Source organism: Notechis scutatus, chromosome 6 (assembly GCF_049901735.1).
Source record: "Notechis scutatus isolate UNSWTSFEM ecotype Mainland chromosome 6, rNotScu1.2, whole genome shotgun sequence".
Taxonomy (NCBI): Eukaryota; Metazoa; Chordata; class Lepidosauria; order Squamata; family Elapidae; genus Notechis; species Notechis scutatus.
This window is the reverse complement of record NC_142014.1, coordinates 58282207-58301583: the sequence shown is the minus strand read 5'-3', so window position 1 is coordinate 58301583 and position 19377 is coordinate 58282207. Positions and strand designations below refer to the sequence as shown.

Genomic DNA, 19377 nt, shown 5'->3' with positions numbered 1-19377 from the left:
AGGTGCGAACCTGTAGAATCCCACCCCTGGGCACAATACATACTGATATGTTGGCAACATGCTATACAATTATATTGGTTTTACTCAAATGTCTTCTTTTCTGTGTCCCAGTCTGCAGATCTGCTACATAGTTCTTAAATGATCTTCAGAATACATGTTGAAAGTGTAACTGCCAATGAACTGCATCAAATCCCATATAGGGAGCAACTCTTAAACAGGTAAGGATTGACCAGGATAGGAAAATCTAAAAGTAGTGGAGTAAACATGGTAAGCAGGGTGTTAATAGGTCACATATATGCATTTTATTTTTAAGATTCTTTGAAGCATTTAAATACTATCTCACGTTTTCTTATCCAGTGTCATTTGTAATGAAGCTTATTTTCCATCCAAAATAAGGCTGTGGAGTTCTATTTTATGTTCTGCTTTTATTTGTTGTATATGCATGTACTATATAGTTGCACTTAGGACAGATAGATTTACTATGTGCTTTTCAGAGGAGTAAGTGAAGTGTGTAGCGGTCTTCATATTTATTTTTATTTATTGTCTTTTCCTATCAGGCTAATAGTAGTAGCTTTTCAGTTCCCCAAGATAGCATAAAATATGCAGACTGCAACTTTATCCACTCCACAATCCTGTCCACTCCAGTGATGCATGGATTCTATCACTCGATTTCTGGTTGGTTGCATCTATATATAGTTGCATACCTACTGACTGTCCTTAATTTTCTGAGACCTACATGTTTTTCACATGGTCCTGCAGCAAAAAGTTACAATGAAAACCTTACACCAAAATATCTGAACATCAAAAATTTTCTACCAGCAGCTCGTTCCATTCTTTTCAGTTTCTTATTGATTTAATTTGGCTTTTGTCAGCATGCTCATTTAATGTCTGCTTTATCAGTGGAAGGGTTGTATTCTTATAAACATGAACTTTTAACAGTCAGTTAAGGGAAAACCCCTTTTATAACGTGAAATGACAAATTAACAACATTATCCAAATGCTTCCTATTTGCAATTTAGGGCTGGTGAAACCTTAGAAATGTATTATTTGTTTAAGCAGTGGAAGAAGTAGAGGAGAGAGAATAGTGAATGAGTCTAACTCACTTTAGTAAATTTCTTAAGTATGCAACTTGAAGAATAAATTAAAAAATATTTTTCTTCATGCTTTGTATCTATATTCTGAGTAGGCTGATAAGAAAACTATTTGCAACTACTACCCTTCCTTGCTTCTGAATGTGATATAAAATCAGTATCTAGATAGGTGGCTTGGCTTGATCTATGTAAAGATCATCCCTTTAAGTTTGAGAATCAGAATATATCCTGGGAATAATAGCACACAAAATAACCATATCCTCCTCTCTACTATATTAGTAAGTGGTTAATTGGTCTTTAGTATATCCGGGTTCTGCATTGATGTACAATGTACACTCTGTCTGCATTGTATGCACAAACATCTTTGATGTGTGCATTTTTAAACTGCAACTTTCTGTAGCTGATTTATTTTTATATAGGATTATTTTCCTAAAACTTTTTCTAGAAAATGGAAAAGCGTACTTTGATGATTGCTACATCACAAAGTCAGAAAGAACATCCATTTCTAAATGTCAGTACGGTAATATCTGAGAAGCAGAATGTACTTGGAAAGGAAGCCTACTTATATTAGCTATTTTAAAAAGACCACAGATGAGAGAGTCCAAAGAAAGAAAATATCTTATTTAATTGCCTGGATCAATGACTCATCTTCTTGTGTACTTTATGCAATATGACATAAAGTTTCAAAATTTTAAAGTATGTGTCATTATTGTGTCAGTTTTCTTCATTGGGTCTGATATTTGTAATTAGGTAAATTGTTCCTAGACTGTGTCATTCGTATTTTATTCACATGTCAAGCTGAACAATAGTGTAATTTATTTGATTTTGGCTTAGTGAGCTAGGTAAACTCAGTCATTGTCATTGATACACAATAGTTTATAGTCTAACTTGTTCTTCAAATACACACCAGAGTGTTTTTATTTGCTGTTTTTGAGACTATGCCTTTGTTTATCTTGTCATATGTTTTCTATAACTGCCCAAGAATAAAATGTTTTAGGGTCTTTGATATCATGATCATCAAGATTACTGTATAGCACAAGGAGCTTCACTTGCAAATCAAGGGTTGGCGACTACAATGCTACTGCTGTATAGTATCTTGCACTTTTGAGGACAAATATTTTTAGTTGACTTTGAATGGAATCATTCAAACAAATGACAGCTGTGTTGTGACTTACCCTTTTGATATTAAAAAGTAAAGAATGCCTGTTACATGCAATTATGTTTTAGTCCCTTTTCCCAAAAATCTGTCCTTTTGGTTAAAAAAAATGGTTTCTATAATTCCTTGCCATATGCTAACACATCTTAAGGACACAAAGTTAGGATGGCTAGTTTCATTCTATTTATTCATTATTCATTCTTGTATGTAAACTTAATAAGTTTACATACAAGAGGAGGAATGAAGGCTAGCATACTAATCTCTCTCTCCTTCACCAGCTGTAGAGCTAATTCTCAAGTCCACAAAGTGGGCACCTTCTCTACAATTAATTGGCTTTCAATTCATTGATAATTTTGATTAAGAAGATTCCTATGGAATCAACGAACATCTGGAAAATGTTCATGTTGTAAACAAGAGATTCATGCTTGCATGAAGTACTTGTTGACTCATTACCAGAGCAGTTTAATAATTGCATGACTGTAAATTCCAACTATAGTTTTTAAACTGTATGATATCATGTTTATTTCCTGTTCTGCACATGTGCCTAGATATGATTGGTGGGATTATTAATCTATCTGACCAACATTAGAAATGGTTGTTGGCACAGGAAGTATTTAATTGCATTAAATCATGAGAATTATTGATGGTTCACTACAAGAGGTGTTATATGTTAATAATGGATTTTCAGTTATGAATTTTTCAAAAGTGAATAGGGGTATTAGCATAATAATGGATAAAGTATATGAATTGGGTAATGACTGGTTTAAATCTCTTATCACACTGACCTCAGTGTTAGGTTTCATATTGCATAAATTGGCACATTATTTAATCCACTAGACAAATATTCTAAGTTGATCAGTTGGATGATCGCCAATTATTTAACTGGTTAAATATTATTGAATATTCCAAGAAATCAAAGTGATTGTTTCTCTTTTTGTTTTAGTAACTCTTTATTAACAAGAATAGAGTAAGGATAATTTGTCCTAGAAAATGAAGTAAAACTTCTCTAATTTTTCTAGTAGTAGGTAATAGAATCCATATCCAAAAGAGAACCCTCCCCACTTAAAATTACAGTGAAAAATGGAACTTCAGTTATGCAGAGTTTAGATAATTAGCATCTTGATAAGGACGAGCATATCAGTTTCTAAGGAATCCAGTGGTCCATAAAATGCTATCCTACATTTTATAGCCTAAAATGATTTCCATTATTTAACATTAAACATTAAATACCCAGACTAGGTTTTTATCTTAGAATATGAATCTGTCTTATACAATTCCTATAAAGACTGATAAAATTATATATGTGGAAAATCCTTTGAAGTATTAGCTAAATTCTAAGTGTTAAATTAAATATCTGTCTTTTTAATTTTCAAGAGGACTGCATCTAGACTACCTCTAGACAATTCTCATAACTTCATTTGGTGCTTGCTTACACAGGTTAGTATACAGTTTTGACTAACATTCAGTAATTTACTTGTCCACAGTTTTTCATGATCATCAGCTAGGAAAATGGCCACATCTGGAGGTCACTAGGGTTGGGAATAGTTTTAATAAAATTGTATCATAGAAAGAACATAATCTGTGATTATGAATAAACATGTCTAGGTTCGGTGTCTTACTTTAATTATTTTTCCCAAACTCTCGGCATTACTCTGTACACCATACAGCTTAAGCCAGGTTGGTATAAAATCCAAAGACATTTAATAATACTGTCTAATTCCATTTTAAATGTACAATAAAATGGATGTTGTATTTAAGATAGGCAATATTTGTATATCAGATTTATCCAAAGGCCAGATGACACCATCCCTCTAAGGAAGCTTATAGGGAAAAAACCCTCACCTACTTCCCATATGTTCATTGAATCTATGGATATCCTTCCATTTTAAAGATAAATTATTTGGAATAAACACTACTCTTCATTTCAATTCAGTATTATTGCTCTTCAGTCAGTGGTAACATTTTTAAAGACTTTCTTACAGCTGTAACAAGCAGATTTTAATAAACCCCTTTTTAAAAATTTGGTAGGTTCTATTTACTGGATCAACAGAAGTGATCCAAAATGCCTTTCACTGATGAGCAGAGCAGTGACTGTGATTCTTCTAGATCTTCAGAAAGTGCAACTTCTTCATCTAGTGACTCTGAATACTCAAGGCAGAGTTTTACCAGTGATTCTTCAAGCAAACCCAGTTCTCCAGCCTGTAAGTAAGAAGCACATACCAGGGATATGTGCCTCTGAATTGCCAAAAGGGTCTGGGATAATTTCAGATTGAATATGCAGATCATCCTCCACTTTGAGGAAGATGCGGATCTTCCAGCCTTAATTGGGCATTTGTAGGATTTTTGTCAAGGAGGACAGTGTAATGTCCCTGACGCTTCTAGATTGTGTCCTCAGAACAGTCAAAGTAACTTCCCAAATTGTGCAAAATTTCAGTAGTTTCCTGTGGCAGTTGAGGCCGGCCACATTTTAGAAGGTTTTTTTTAGCTATCTTCCATAACATCATGCCAAATCTTGTGGGTGAAAGAGATTGCCAGAATATGAGATTATTGTTAATTTATGACCAACACAGGTTTGGATCCTAGCAGTTGCCCATCTATTGATGGTAGGCATTAGTAAAAATATCATGAAATACTTCCTTGAATTATGTTTATAATTGCTGTCTGCAGAGATATGCCAGCCATATCCTTAGGTACCTTCTGAAATTTTACAGAATGCTTGTGTTGTCCTCCGGCTGAACTAAATGATCACCTTAGAACAGGTCCAGAACATTCTATAATTTATGGGTGTGCTGGAAATGTAATTTTGTGCAAAAACATTTCACTAAGATGCTTGAAATTTTTTACTTTGAATAGAATGTGTAATTTCCTCATTTTAATTCACTTCTGCTTAGTATTTATTTACTCACTGATTTTATTAATACATTCTCAGTTGGATTTCTCTAATAAAATATCTTGCAATTGAGTAAAAGAGGAAATAATAACTGTTGTAAAAATAGAAACAAATAGCATGCCAATAAATAGAAAACATTCAGTATCAAACACCTATATTTAGATACATTTTTAAAGAGATTTTATTAATTGACTTCAAAGAGCAAGCAATTTCTGATGTCCAGAAATCAGAGTTGGCCTTTTCACTAGACAGAATGGGCCAACTGAGGATAAAACTTGATGCAGTAAAAAGCATCTTGAATCTCTGATTTCCCAAAGGTGCTTTTTCAAGAGGCAACTGTGCAACTGAACTTTCTTGTAACAAGAAAATCCAGTTGCTTCTTGAAAAAGTACATTTGGGAGAACTATGACCTGGATGACTGAGGATCTTTATTTGATCTTTACTTGAATCTCTGGTGTTAATCTGCTTCCTTCAAGTAAAGTTACCATTCTTGTTTTATTTTTGTTGTCAAAATAAAGTACAAATGCCAGTTTGATTAGCTTTTGTATAAAAGCTCAAGGAGAAAGGAGAAAGGAGGATTTTTCTGGGCAGCACATATTAACCAGGGCTTGCTGAATAAGGTACAGTTGGCTGATTGATTCCATAAACCATGGTTTCAGCCACAGTAGGATACCAACTGAACATGCAGGCCAAAACAAAGTGTACTATGACTGAGTATGGTATATGAACCCAGCTATAGGATGGTGGGGAGGCTCAATTAATTTGTCCTAAAGTTAATTTCTAAGTTAGCCTGTTGCTCAGGAATAAGCACTAACGTCCTGTGATAGGAACAACGATAGAGCAACAAGGACTGACAATTTTTGAATTGTATTTTGGGTAACAAAATCTCCTGGCTTGGAATTTGCAAAAAAAAAAAAAAAAGATATTTAGTGAAAATACAGATTCAAGGTAAACTTTTTTTTAAACACTAAGTAAAGAACCCGCTCATAAATGTAAAATATTTATCGGTTTGCATGTCAAGTCAATGTGTCATATGTTTTATTTCTTGATTCCAGCAACAAGCCCTCCCAAAATGGTTACGTTTGATGAAATGATGGCAGCTGCAAGGAATCTGTCAAACCTGACTCTGGCTCATGAAATTGCTGTAAATGAGAATTTTCATTTGGAACGCGTAGAACACCCGCAGAACAGGTAGGCTCAGGTTTTTAAAAAGAGGGGGGGAAAGGGGAGCCAGTTTTTAAACAGATCAACAAGCATTCACAGATGTTTTGCATAGTTTCAGGGGTCCTTTAAAATGTTCATCTTTTGGTACAGAATGTGTTCTCAAAAAACTAAGCAAGGTTGTTTTTTTTTTCAGGCTAAGCTTGTGAATCAAACTGATAAGCCCATGAGACTTAAACATTGCTACTTAAAAAAGAACTTGAATTAACAATATTCCTGTAAATACTGGCTAAGGTTACATATAACATAAATCATGGCCTCTGTAACAACTGCAATGGCCCATTTCACAAATAATTGAGCCCTGATCTTTCATTTATAAACTGTTATGGCTAGGATCAGGGGTGGGATTCTACCAGTTCGGACTGGTTTGGGCGAACTGGATGTTAAATTTGATATTTGAACCAACTGGCTGGCCCCGCCCACCCCTCCCCTCCCAGGAGTCTCCACGTGGCCCATTTTCGGTGCAGGGTCCACACGGAGGCTCTGGGAGGGGGGAAAACGGGCCTTCTGGAAGTACCGGAAGTCTGGAAACGGGCCTGTTTCCAGCTTCCGGAGGGTCTCCAGAGCCCAGGGGAGGCTGTTTTCGTCCTCCCAGAGGCCCAAAGGAAGCCTCCAGACCCCTAGGAAGGCGAAAACAGGCCCTCCTGGAAGTACCGGTAGGCCACACCCACCATGGCCATGCCCACCCAGCAACTGGGCAGTGAACCGGTTGCTGGGATTTTTGAATCCCACCCCTAGCTAGGATCTTTCTAGTAATGAAATGATAAGTCATTTCCTCTTAAGCAGGAACTAGATTTGACTTTTGTAGTTTTAGCGCTTTGCTTTCTTTGAATGCTTATACCTTCCTGTCTTTCCCATCTCACATTTGACAGCTTGCCTGGAAGGGTTAAACAAATTGTACATAAAGCATTCTGGGATCGCCTGGAAGAAGATTTGAATGAAGACCCTCCAGAGTATGAGCATGCAATCAAACTGTTTGACGAAATTAAAGAGGTGGGTTTTTGATCCTGCTCTCTCAAGCTAAGTTTGTTTTTGTCTTGTTGATAAGCAACCATGGAGCAGGTTCTGTACCTTGGCATTCTGCAAATCAAAGCTGTAGATATAAAATGCACAGCCTCTCAAGCTATCCCTGGTCTAATTGTCCTTCAGGTGTCTTGACCATGATGGTTGGGAGAATGGTAAAGTTGAGTTTGAGCACACCCGAGAATGCAACCAGAGTGGGGAAGTCTGCTGAAAAGTTTTATAACAGACGGAAAGAAATGATAAGAAAATTTTGTATGTAGATACATTGAAGCTTGGCGTGTTTTTTTCTTTTTGTTTATGATGGCGGCCAGAGGCAGAATTATACAAAGATTGATGGCATTCGTTGTAGCACTTCTTCTCTAATACTTGTTCTTATATACAAGGAGGCATGGTAGGGACCAGCATTAATGACTAGCAACTGTTAAATATTTCAGTAGTCCAGCTCTCAGATGAAAAATGATGATTTGGCCAACTCTTTCAATATTTCCCTACAGTGATGTTAGACTCTGATGTAGCATTGGGATATATTCAAATAACTGCTCAGCTTATCCTGTCAGTGCTGAAAACCAGTTAAAAATGTGTTTGCCTGGCAGGCTTTGCCTGAAAGTTATGTGTGTGAATATTTGTATGCTGAGTACTTAAACAGGGCCTGCTGATATGACTACAACATTTTACCATAACATTAGATAATATCATAACATTATTTTGTAGTTTTTAAAGGTTTTGCAGTGGGTGGAGATGGGGTGTCTGTGTACGAATGCATATCTTTGATTCAGTGTTGCCTCCTGGCAACTGCCTGGGTTACTCCTTGTAGTTTTGTTGGCAAGGTTTTTCAGAAGTGGTTTGTCATTGTCTGGGAGAGAGTGACCAGCCCAAGGTCACCCAGCTGACTTTGTCCCTAAGAAGTAGAACTCATGGTCTCCCCATTTCTATCCTGATGCCTTAACCACTACACCTAACTAACTCTCTTGTTGTTAGTAGAACTTGGATGTATTAATTTGTTACATTTTTGAACTTCCAAATAGTTCAAAATTGCCTCCATTGTGTCCCCCCCCCCCCACCATGAATTAGGTGGCGGGCAGAAAAAACTGAACCAAAATCACTTTGTTGTTAGCTTTGTGGCCACTTAGCTCCTCCAAACAACTCATTTGTGAAATAATCTAGATGTAGAATAGCATGTACTTGTTTTGCATCTAGGTATAGCATCCCCCATCATTTGAATTAATAAGTGTATAGAGTGACTTCAAGTGGCAAGATGGGCAGGACTCATAATTGCTCTTTAAGAGGGAAGTTTGGCATGTGCAACATAAAGCCACAGTTGTTGAAATTCCTCCTAACTTATAGTATCAATTGGTTCTTTCCATATGTTTCTTTGGCCACATGATGGGTCATTAATTGCAATTTAGTTGACTCCTGGTTTTAATCTTGCAGATCCTTCTTTCTTTTTTGAACCCGGGGGCTAACAGGATGCGCAACCAAATTTGTGAAGTCCTCGACACGGACCTTATAAGGCAGCAGGCTGAGCACAATGCTGTTGATATCCAGGGTCTTGCAAACTATGTCATTAGCACCATGGGGAAGCTGTGTGCTCCAGTAAGGGACAATGATATCAACCAGTTAAAGCCCACTGGGAATATTGTAGCATTGTTGAGGTTGGTATGTGATTTGCTTTTTAACATTATGTGGTGGTTAAAAGAATGATCTGAATCAATCCTTCCCAAAATTTCAGGTGTCTTTTATACCATTTAGAATTTCCAGCTAACATGGCTGTAGAGTCTTTCCATTTGTCTTTTACTGTGGATAGTCAGAAATCAATAATACCTACCATTGACTAAAGCATTGCTAGTTGAGGAATTATGGGAGTTGAAGCCCACCCAACCTAAAGTTGCTGAGGTTGAGAAGCCCTGGACTAAAACATCCCAAAGGTGCTTTTTCAAGAGACAACTGGATCAGGTAAATGGCTATGGAGATTCTCAGTCATCCAGGTCATGGTTGTGCCAAAGATGCTTTTTCAAGAGGCAACTGGACTTCCTTGTTTTTCTTTGAAGATGTTTTGCTTCTCATCCAAGAAACTTCTTCAGTTCTGAAAGCCCAGTTGCCTTTGAATGAATCTCCATAGATACTTACCTGGACTAAAACATTCCAAATGCTCTCACTATCTTGAGTCTGACTTTAAACTGTGAATCTTTGGCCGTTTTTTAAATTTTGTTTTTTCCCTATCCCCTACCTTTTGTAAAAACAACCATTCACTTCCATATTACTTTGGCTCTTGTAAAAGAAGCACCCTTTCATTATATTCAACTCAGCTGTCAGTGTTGTTGTTTTAATTCCAGTGGGTATCTATTCCAGCTTGATGGCTATTTGCTTGCTTAAGAGCTTAAAAAATGACTCTTGACACTGCCAGTTTTCCACAGGCATCTTTGCGTTTGCAATAGCTATAAGTCATATAAAGATGTAACTACAGGAACATTGCAAAACAGCTGAAATTCTGCTCAGTAGCTGTATGATGTCATGCCTTATCTTTGAAGCTTGGAATTGGATGTAGTTTTTGATGAAAACTAAACTCTTGGGAAATTATCATAAAAGTACATATTGTGTTCACGTTGTGAGAAAGGATGACCGATTAAAAGTATGTAAGTAACAATGTTTGAACATACTGCAAATTTGTCATTTCTGTATTCTTTCAGGCAAATATTCCATGTTCTGGATCTCATGACAATGGATATGGTTAATTTTACTATCCAGAGTCTTAGACCTCACGTTCAGCGCAACTTGATAGATTATGAAAGAGCAAAATTCCAAGATATACTTGAAGAAACTCCAAGTATGTTCTTTGCTTACATAAAAGGGAATAGACAATGAAGTGGCAACAAAGGCAATTGTATGAGATCTGAAGCAGTTGAGCAAAAAGCTGCAACAGATTTGGGGAAGGGAGATAAATATTCTAAAACTTTTTGATGATTACTATCAGGTAAAAAATCTTGAGTTGCAAAAATATTCTGGCTTACATGTTTTACTGTCTGGATATTTTTTTACACTGTATGCTTATGCATAATTATATGTTATTTTGTCATGTTGTAAGCTTAGTTTTTAAAAACTTTCTCTAGTTTTCAATATTTAACTGTTTTATTTTCTTTTGGTGATTAGGTCCTTGAGTTATTCTCTTCCATAGCTTATTTACTGAACTGTGTACATGCCTTTGTAAAACTAGCAGTGCAAATCTGGTCTCTCTTATCTCTTCTCCAAATGTTCAGGTGCCCTAGACTTGACAACCGAATGGATAAAGGAATCAATACAAGATGAGTTGTCTTCTATTTCTTGTGAAATGTCATCATCTCCTGGTGCTAATGGGATCTCAAAACCAAATGTTAGTCCGATTGTGGTGTTAACAAACAGCTACCTGAAACTGTTAGAGTGGGATTATCAGAAAAAAACAATTCCAGAGGTAATTTGCTTTCTATTTCAGAACTTCTAAATTTTTTATTCTCCTTTTTCTATAATCCATAGTGGATAGCAATTTACATTTAAATCATGGTTGGCTTTATGGAATAAAGCAGAACACACTAATAAAAAAACAAGTCATATTATAGGTTAGCATGTTGCCTGATTCTGGGCCAATAGATTTTTCAACAGTTATTAACCATCCACAATGTCATACTTTTTCAAGAACAAGCTTGAATAAAGATTGACTCCCTGTTATGATGTGAACAGATGGCTTGACAGCCATGTATTTCATTGTGTTATAATTTTATGTCTTGTATTCATTGAGGCCCTGACTCTGTGATAACCTACTTACTTTGTCCTATAGGAATTAATGGAACAACTAACTCTGCAGAATATGCTGCCATCAGATGTAATGACAATCATTGTTTTAATAATTTTAAGACACAGAAGAAAGTCAAAGATTATATTACCTAATCTTAAATACTGTTTAGCACCTCCAGGCTCTTAAAATTTTACTTTAAATAGCAGTTATTGGGGAGCAACAGCAAAAGAAGAGTAGATCCTCCTAGTCACATTTGAGAGCTTCTAAACGAATCTGATTGGTTAATGTGTGATATAGAAAGCTGGGATCAGCCTTGGGCTTTAACCAGTACCTATGCAAGCTCCATTTGCTCTTTAATCTAATTTACACTTAAATGTTTACAAATATTTATAAAGAAATTGAGTGTGGACATTTTGCATTTGTATTACCAGCAGTATTGAATATAATGAAAATATGGTGGTGATTACATTTCTCAGGAGACTTTTTTCTATCCTGGAGCGGATGAAAAAAATGTTAAGTATGGTCAGATATTTGATGATTGTCCATAAATGTTTCTCTTCCAATTGTTTCAGACATTAATGACAGATGAAACTCGCCTTCAAGAATTATCCAAGAAATTGAATCAGTTGAAGATTGTAGCATGTATTTCTCTCATAACAAGCAACATGCTGCCTGCAGTTATTGAGGATATTCCAGACTTCGTTGAGAAACAAAAAAGGATTTCTTTTGTTCTGCTCGAAGGAATGCATAAGGAGTAAGTAAACACATGAATTACTGAAAAATGATTTTTAAAAAGGCAAAAGCATTATGTGATAGCATTTTGTTTCTAATCTCCTCCCCTCTTTCTTGCAGGACTTTTGATTTAAAAGAAGCTCTTAATGCAGTAGGTATTCAAACATGTAGTACAATAAATGAATCACTCACAAAGAGAGGCGTTCAGCTCTTAAATAAAGAAGTTCAAGCAAATGTGGTAGGTCAGCTCTGCAACATTGTTGAAGAAGACAATGCTGTCATCACCTTAATTGGTTAGTGATAAATTACTTGACATATCCTTAATATGAAATGTATATTTGGTTCTTACATTTAATAGTACATTACTGATTTTAGATTTAGATTTCAGTTGCAGAATCCAGAAATCCTAGCTTCACTAAATAAAGGTCCCATTTTTTAGCCAGATTGTTATTTGAAAAGAGCACAAGTTCAGGAGGTCAGCTAGTTTTGTCTCTCCTATTTAAAATCTGCATGAACCTCGTCACTAGTTTGCAATAGTTTATGCAGATAGTTCTTCCAATTGAATATTTGTGACCTTAACTGTTGAATAAATCAGTTGACTGGGTTTATCACATATTTTACAAATCAGTGCTGAAGTTCGCTAAACAAATTACTGTAAACCAAGCAAACATTATGATTTGTGAATCTTGGCAGATATGGCTGTAACTGGAGACCTGTAGTTTGCTAAGGCATTGGGAGCAGGAATTGGAAACCTATGGCTCTTAAAGTATTACTAAATTATAACTCTCATATTGTCCACACTGAATATGACTGCCTTGTAGACTTCCCTGAAAGAGAAAATATTTCCTCTGAATAGATTTCCAATGCATTTTGCAGTCTATGTGCCAAATCTTTCATAGATTAGATGTCAACTTCTAATGCATCAGTTATCAGTCAGGATGCTATCTGTATAGCTATACTGCCTTTTTTGATGTGTGAATGCTTTGCAGTTAATCAGCATGTTAGTTGATCAGTTTTCATTCATCATGAGAAATTAATGCTGTCCTAAATAATGACAGGAAGTCTAACTGTATATGTATGTGTGGGTATTTCTTTTTCTTTTTCAGGTAAACGAATTCATTTGTACATGAAAAGCTTGCTTGCTTCTCCATGCTTTCAAAAATCTATGCCTACAGTTCCTGGAGGTCTTGGTGTGATTCAAAAAGAGATAGAGACTATTGGATCTCAGTATGCTAGCATTGTTAACCTTAATAAACAGGTTTATGGACCATTCTATGCAAGTATCTTTCGAAAACTGCTATTCAATGAGACAGAAACAAACAAAGCAGAACTTGAGACTTCTACCAACTGAAATATGTACAGCTTCTTTTTTGGTCCCTCCTTTTCACAATATTTACATTGTGATTGGCATTCTTCTTTTGACTATGCATAGTTTGCAGTGATGACTGTTAATGGGAGACAGAGAGAAATGTGTTTATATTATACAGATTACAGTCAAATAAATAAAAGTTCCCTCCAAATTAAAGCAATTACTACATTTTAAAAAGGTAACTTTTGAAAGGATTAATTATGTTTGTAGCAATTGATTATAATATGTGGCACTTATTTACTGTAATTTTCTTTTTCTTACACAAATATTTCAGACATGTATGATAAATGCCCACAGTAATATAAATCTTCTAAATGTTTAATATGCTTATGTGAATGACTATGGTGCAATAATATAAAAAGTATATTTCAGATTTAATCTGAAATAATTGTAGGGCTTTTGCCTTTACCCAAAATGGATTGCTCAAGGAAGCCCTGTCCTCCACCCCATTTCTCTCTTCTCACAAGTGAGATAATAAGGGAAGATCATGTGTCAAATTTGTTCAAGAGTGTTTCCTTTTTTGAGCTTTTAACGTATGCAGTCTTCATAATGATCTAGTACAAGTTGCTTAGAATTTAGTAGCTTCTGATTTCATCTGGAAGAATAGTTCCTTTTTTAAAAAGGTAATTCATGATAGTTTAACTCACTTGCTTAATAACTTGCTATATTATATACAAGCTGTTTATTTTTATTTTTCTCAATTTATGGAAGGGCTAAAATACATTGAACATATAATTCTCTGTTTACTATCAACAAGAATCAGAATTTGAAAATGGAAAGCTCAAGAAGACAAATATATGGTATTAAGCAGCAAATGCTGAACATGCTTAGTTGGACACCTATTGCAAGGTGCCACTAAATAGTCCCAATTGATATTTTACTTGCTTTTTTCCTAATAAATAATGAGAGATCATCATTTTGGGATTACATCTCTTACCTAGGATGTAAAATATCCGGAAATTTTAAAGCCATGAGAAAAAACTTTTTTCCCTGTTTTTTTCTGGAAAAAATAGAAATTTTGGGAAAATTGAAAAAAAAAGTTCAGTGTGGAGTAGTTTTACAAATTTAATGAATTGATGTGTGTATAAATGTATTATGCTTGCAATAAAACAGGTAACCAACCCCTTTCCCCTCAAAAGCAACAAAAAAGCAAGAAACCATCAACATAAAAAATAATCAGATTTGCTCCTTAGCCAATAGCAAATAAAGTTAAGGTTCACCTCGATATTTAACCTCCATAGAAGGTTAACCTTTTCAATACTTAAAAAAAGAAACAGAGGACAAAACATATATATGCAGTTTATTCTATCTCATTTTCTGAACCACTATCATTTTCCATTTTTTCTTCCTCTTCTTCTTTGTCCTTTTTCTCATGGACTTCTAAAATCTTTAGGGTTGCACGATTGAAACAAGCTTTTCTACCCTTCAACAGGTCAGTTTGTTTCTTGATTTCTTGGTATGAATATTACCATAGACCAGATTTTTTCACATGCAGCAGAAGATACAGGAATATGCAGTAAGCGAGCTACAAGAGCTGCCAGAGGTTGTGTGGTGCAGAAACCTTGCTACCATGTTTCAGGAGGGATATGTTTTGTAGAATCCCAGGATGCATTTCTGGCCCAAATCCCTGAGGATGTTCTATTCTGCAACATTTGAAAGTACTTTTCCAACATCAAGTCCTAAGTGCCTAGCTTGTTTCAAAATCCAGTCAAATGCAGCAGCTGTGTTCTCATCACTGACACCACACTGCCTTTGAATCTTGGATCCAGTAGATTTGTAGCAGCATATATTGGATGGTAACAAAAATATTCCCGTTTCTTAATAAAACCTTTCACTTTATTTTTTTCAGCAGTTGTAAGTTTTTCAAAAATGGATGTTTTTATCATAGCCATGTGGTTAGGAATTTTTGACAAAAGTGCAGTGTCTGATGTATGGATTGCTGAAAAAAATGGCATTAACATATGTAAGGAGTTCTGCAGGTGAACCCAAAATACATCCTCATCAAGCACAGTATTCCTTATATTTCTGGAATTTTAAGATCCCCAAATATTACTGTTGCTTGAAGAGCTTCTTTATCTTTTAGTAAACTTTCACTCCAACCCAATGTGTTTTACTAGAGCTTCAGCGTCACTATTTTATTCTGTGCATTTTCTTGTAGACTAGTGACAACATGAGTAGCTTTTACATATTTGAGAACTTCAGCGCTTCTATAAATCCTTTGAAGGGTGTCCAATTTCATGAAGTCAGTAAGGAGTAAGTTTAGTCCATGAAATGAACATCCTATTGCAGTAATATGTGGATACTTGTCCATTATGATTTCCCCATGCAGCTTTCATATTGCTCGCATTGTCAAGTCAGCAAAGCAAATACTTTATCACTCCCAATTTTCTCTAAAATGCACATATTTCACTGCTGATACACTCTGCAGTATGTCTGTTCTCTTCAGTTTCAATGCTTCTATAAAAGACTGGTTGAGATGTTGTTAATCACAAAGTTGATGATTACTTCTCCCCAAACATTTGTCCATCCATCTGTAAGTTCTGCAAGACATAGTACTTCACTGATTTTTCCTTGTACAGATTCCATCACATGCTCATATTCTGATTCCAAAAGAGGCTTGCTCAAGGAATGTCTGCTTGGCAAATGGTATGGTTGTAATAATGTAAAAGTTTCCTGCCATTTTCAGTTATTGACAAAGCTGATCCAGAGGCATATATTGAGCTTGCAAGAACATGATCAATTTTCTCCTGATTTTCAGGTGTCATTTTATCTATAAATGAAGGTATTGTGTATTTTTGTGAGGCAGTGGTTTGCAACACTTCCTTACTTGATGCTACTGGTGAAGAAATACTTTGTGATGATCCAGAAGCAGCAGAATGAATGTTTCTGTAATTAGAACTCTGGAAGGAAAAACAGTATGTACTTTCATTCTGGTCCTCACCATTTAATTCCATAAAGTATTCTTTAATATTTTTATGGCACCTCTGTCATGCACAGATGTGTTTTGTCATCCTTGTAGCATTTGGAAAAGTATATTTCTTCCCATAATATTTGCAAATTGCAGCTTTGCTTTCACCAGAAATTGCATGGTGGAAATGTTTCCAAACTCTCACCATTTTACTGAGAGGAGGAAAAGAAAAACCAATTTACTGACTAGACTATAGGTAAACATTATGTTGTGTTGGTGGAGAACATTAATAGGAATCATTTAAGGGTTACAAAAGAGAAATGAATTTGTCAGACAATTTTTTCCTCTGATCTGTCAGTTAAGGCCCAAAAGGAGGACAAAAACTATCATCTATGTACACCCAAAATTATTCAACTGAAGGAGGTCTGCTCTCTTAGTGGCACAAATGCATATTTTTCTTGTTTCAGAACTGCATTGAGAAATACCGCATTACTTGCATTGTATTCTAGAATTTACTTGTCTTCAACTGAGAGAACTTGCAAAAGGTCTCAGAAAACTTTTATTAAGGTCTCAATGTTATATAGTTTGAATACCATGTGATATAGTTTGAATACTATGTCATAGAGATATTATTTATCATTGGAAAATAACATATTCCACACTCCTTTTTTTCAAATTTTCTGGAAAAAATGGCTTTGGAAAAAAACTGTTTTGTTCCCCATTTTTACAGTTTTTATTCTGGGCCTTCCCATCTCTACCCTTACCATATGATGCTTCTAAAGTGATTGTCACAAAGACTTTCAAGAAGGAACCATCAACCTGGTGACAAGGAGTTCTGAAAGTTAGAATCTCTACAAAATCAAAGAGATTTCAGATTAAGGAAAATTGATATGAATTCTTTTTGTAAAAAAATCTCTATGATGCTATTTTAGGAGAGAATCATCTTGTGTCAATTCCACATGGAATCGAACAGAAAATTTCTTTGTGATATTTGTTCAGCAATCCAGAGGTGCTTATAACAGCCACTTTTAATTTTACAAAGCAGTTTTCTTAAATTGCTCAGTATCTTAATGTTTTTAGAAGATCTTCCTTGTTCTGGTATCCCTTGCTCTAAATATTCAACTTTCATTCTTCTAAATAAATTTTAGCAGGTTTGAGAAGACAGGATGTGAGAGAAAATTGTGGTAGCTATCAAAATATGTATATAGCTAAAGGAAATATGTATTGAGACACAATATTTGTTGACACTAGTGACTTGTATCAAGAAATAAATATGTGAATACCTAATATAGTGAATAAAGTTTGGCCCTCTTGATATAGCACTATAATTTCTAGCATTCTATATGTTGGTCATATTAACTCAGGCTGTTAAAAACTATAGCTCAACAAATGGAGGACTATACTTTACTAACCCATGCCATGTACTGAAAATGCAATTATCTAATTCTTAACCTAGAAATTTAAAAAGTGTAAAATATTTTGGACCTATAACTTTGATAAGTTTGTGAAGTTATAATATCTACTAAAAAACTTTCTGTAATCATGTTATGGTGTATATATATTCTGTTTTTAAGTATTTTTCATTATGCATGGTGATCAAGTGGTGAATATATCGCCTCAAATTTTTAATTTACCTAGAGGATTAAATCTAAATTAGTTTAATCTGGATACCACTGAAAACAATGGAAAAATTTAAACAAGTCCCATTTATTTCTGTGGGTGTTAATTGCAGTTAAGTGTATGAATCCAGCCTATATATATTGTACAATGTTCATGCAGAAGATACTGTTGTGCTTTTTTTATAAATGACTAAAAGGGGCATTTTAATATAGCATGATATGTCCATTCAACAGTTTTTGACTATCTTAAAACTAACCTTCATAATCTCTTTAATGTTCAGAATGCTTGGCTAAAAACAGTTGTTCCTCTTGCATGTTAGTTACTGATATTATTGAAGTACATTTACTTCGTTTGGCTATGTATGTAATTGGTTTATTAAGTGGTTTTTGTCTTAAATGTTTTGAATAAATGTATTCATTAAATTTGGTTTCATTTAAAATGTGCTCAGATTCTCTCTCCTTTTAATCTATAAACACAAAAACATGAAGACAGCAGTATAGATGGTTGCTGGATCTACAGTAATTTTTGGTATTTTGAGTGGATAGTTTAAGGGTAACAACAATCCTTAGTGGCGAGGGGAAATGGGGAGGAAGAAAAACAAGTGAAATGGCAATAAAAGTATGCTATATCAGAGCCACTAAATTAGGCTGTACTGTTGTATGTATGTATGTATGTATGTATGTATGTATGTATGTATGTATGTATGTAATTTATTTATTGCATTTATGTTGCTGCCTATTCGCCCATGATGACTCAAGGCGGCTTACAGAATATAAAACCATATTTAAAACAATAAAAACTAACAAAAATAATCAAATAAATTAATATAGTACAATATAACAAAATCACTCTCCAACTCCCATCCCTGCCCTGATGACAGATCACATGAGCCATTTAATAGGTTCCATCCCACTCTGGGTTCCCAAGGCCCACTGGCAGAACCAGGTCTCCAGTGCCTTCTGGAAGAGTATTAGACTGAGGGCCATTCTACTCTCTGGGGGAATGATGATCCAGAGAGGGAGCCACCGCTAAGAAGGCCCTTCTGAGTCGCACCAGGTGTATCTCGGGTATGGGACCCACAACATTCCCTGCCTCCACGCTCTGATGGGTCAGGTAGATGTGACTGGCAAGAGACGGTCCCTCAGATAACCTGGTCCCAAGCCATGAAGGGCTTTAAAGGTGACAACCAGCACCTTGAATTGCACCTGAAGGAAATCGGCAACCAATGCAGCTCACACAGGAGAGGTGATACATGTGCACACCGGGGTCTGCATAAAACCATGCAGGGCCGCTGCGTTTTGCACCAACTGAAACTTCCGGATGCTCTTCAAGGGCAGCCCCATGTAGAGCGCATTACAATAGTCAAGACAGGAAGTGACTAGGGCATGGGTGACTCTGAGTAGGGATTGTTGGTCCAGGAAAGGGCGTAACTGGTGCACAACCCGCAGTTGCGCAAAGATCCTCCTGGCCATGACCATTACCTGCTCATCGATCAGGAGTCATGAGTCCAGGAAAACCTCTAGATTATGTACAGGGTTTGTTTGGGGTAGTGCCACCCCATCCAAGACCAAAGATGGTAATTCTCCCTGAGCCAACAAACC

The 19377-nt window shown here is 35.6% G+C and overlaps 1 protein-coding gene across 1 annotated transcript; it reads left to right on the top strand.

The window, feature by feature from the left end:
- The first annotated feature begins 110 nt into the window (after positions 1–110).
- TCP11L2 (t-complex 11 like 2) lies at positions 111–18219 on the top strand. The gene is made up of 11 exons (XM_026694985.2): positions 111–218; positions 3622–3684; positions 4276–4448; positions 6193–6328; positions 7231–7351; positions 8813–9033; positions 10069–10205; positions 10636–10826; positions 11720–11901; positions 12000–12172; positions 12986–18219. The coding sequence occupies exons 3-11, from the start codon at positions 4310–4312 to the stop codon at positions 13228–13230; spliced, it is 1545 nt and encodes a 514-aa protein (XP_026550770.1). The 5' UTR covers positions 111–218; positions 3622–3684; positions 4276–4309; the 3' UTR covers positions 13231–18219.
- The last annotated feature ends 1158 nt before the right edge of the window (positions 18220–19377 follow it).

Bases quoted from the DNA above. Each gene is read 5' to 3' on its own strand.
- TCP11L2 (XM_026694985.2), top strand. From the start codon at position 4,310: ATGCCTTTCACTGATGAGCAGAGCAGTGACTGTGATTCTTCTAGATCT. The intron at 9,034-10,068 runs GTTGGTATGTGA...GTATTCTTTCAG, and splicing joins AATATTGTAGCATTGTTGAG to GCAAATATTCCATGTTCTGG. The intron at 10,206-10,635 runs GTATGTTCTTTG...CCAAATGTTCAG, and splicing joins TATACTTGAAGAAACTCCAA to GTGCCCTAGACTTGACAACC.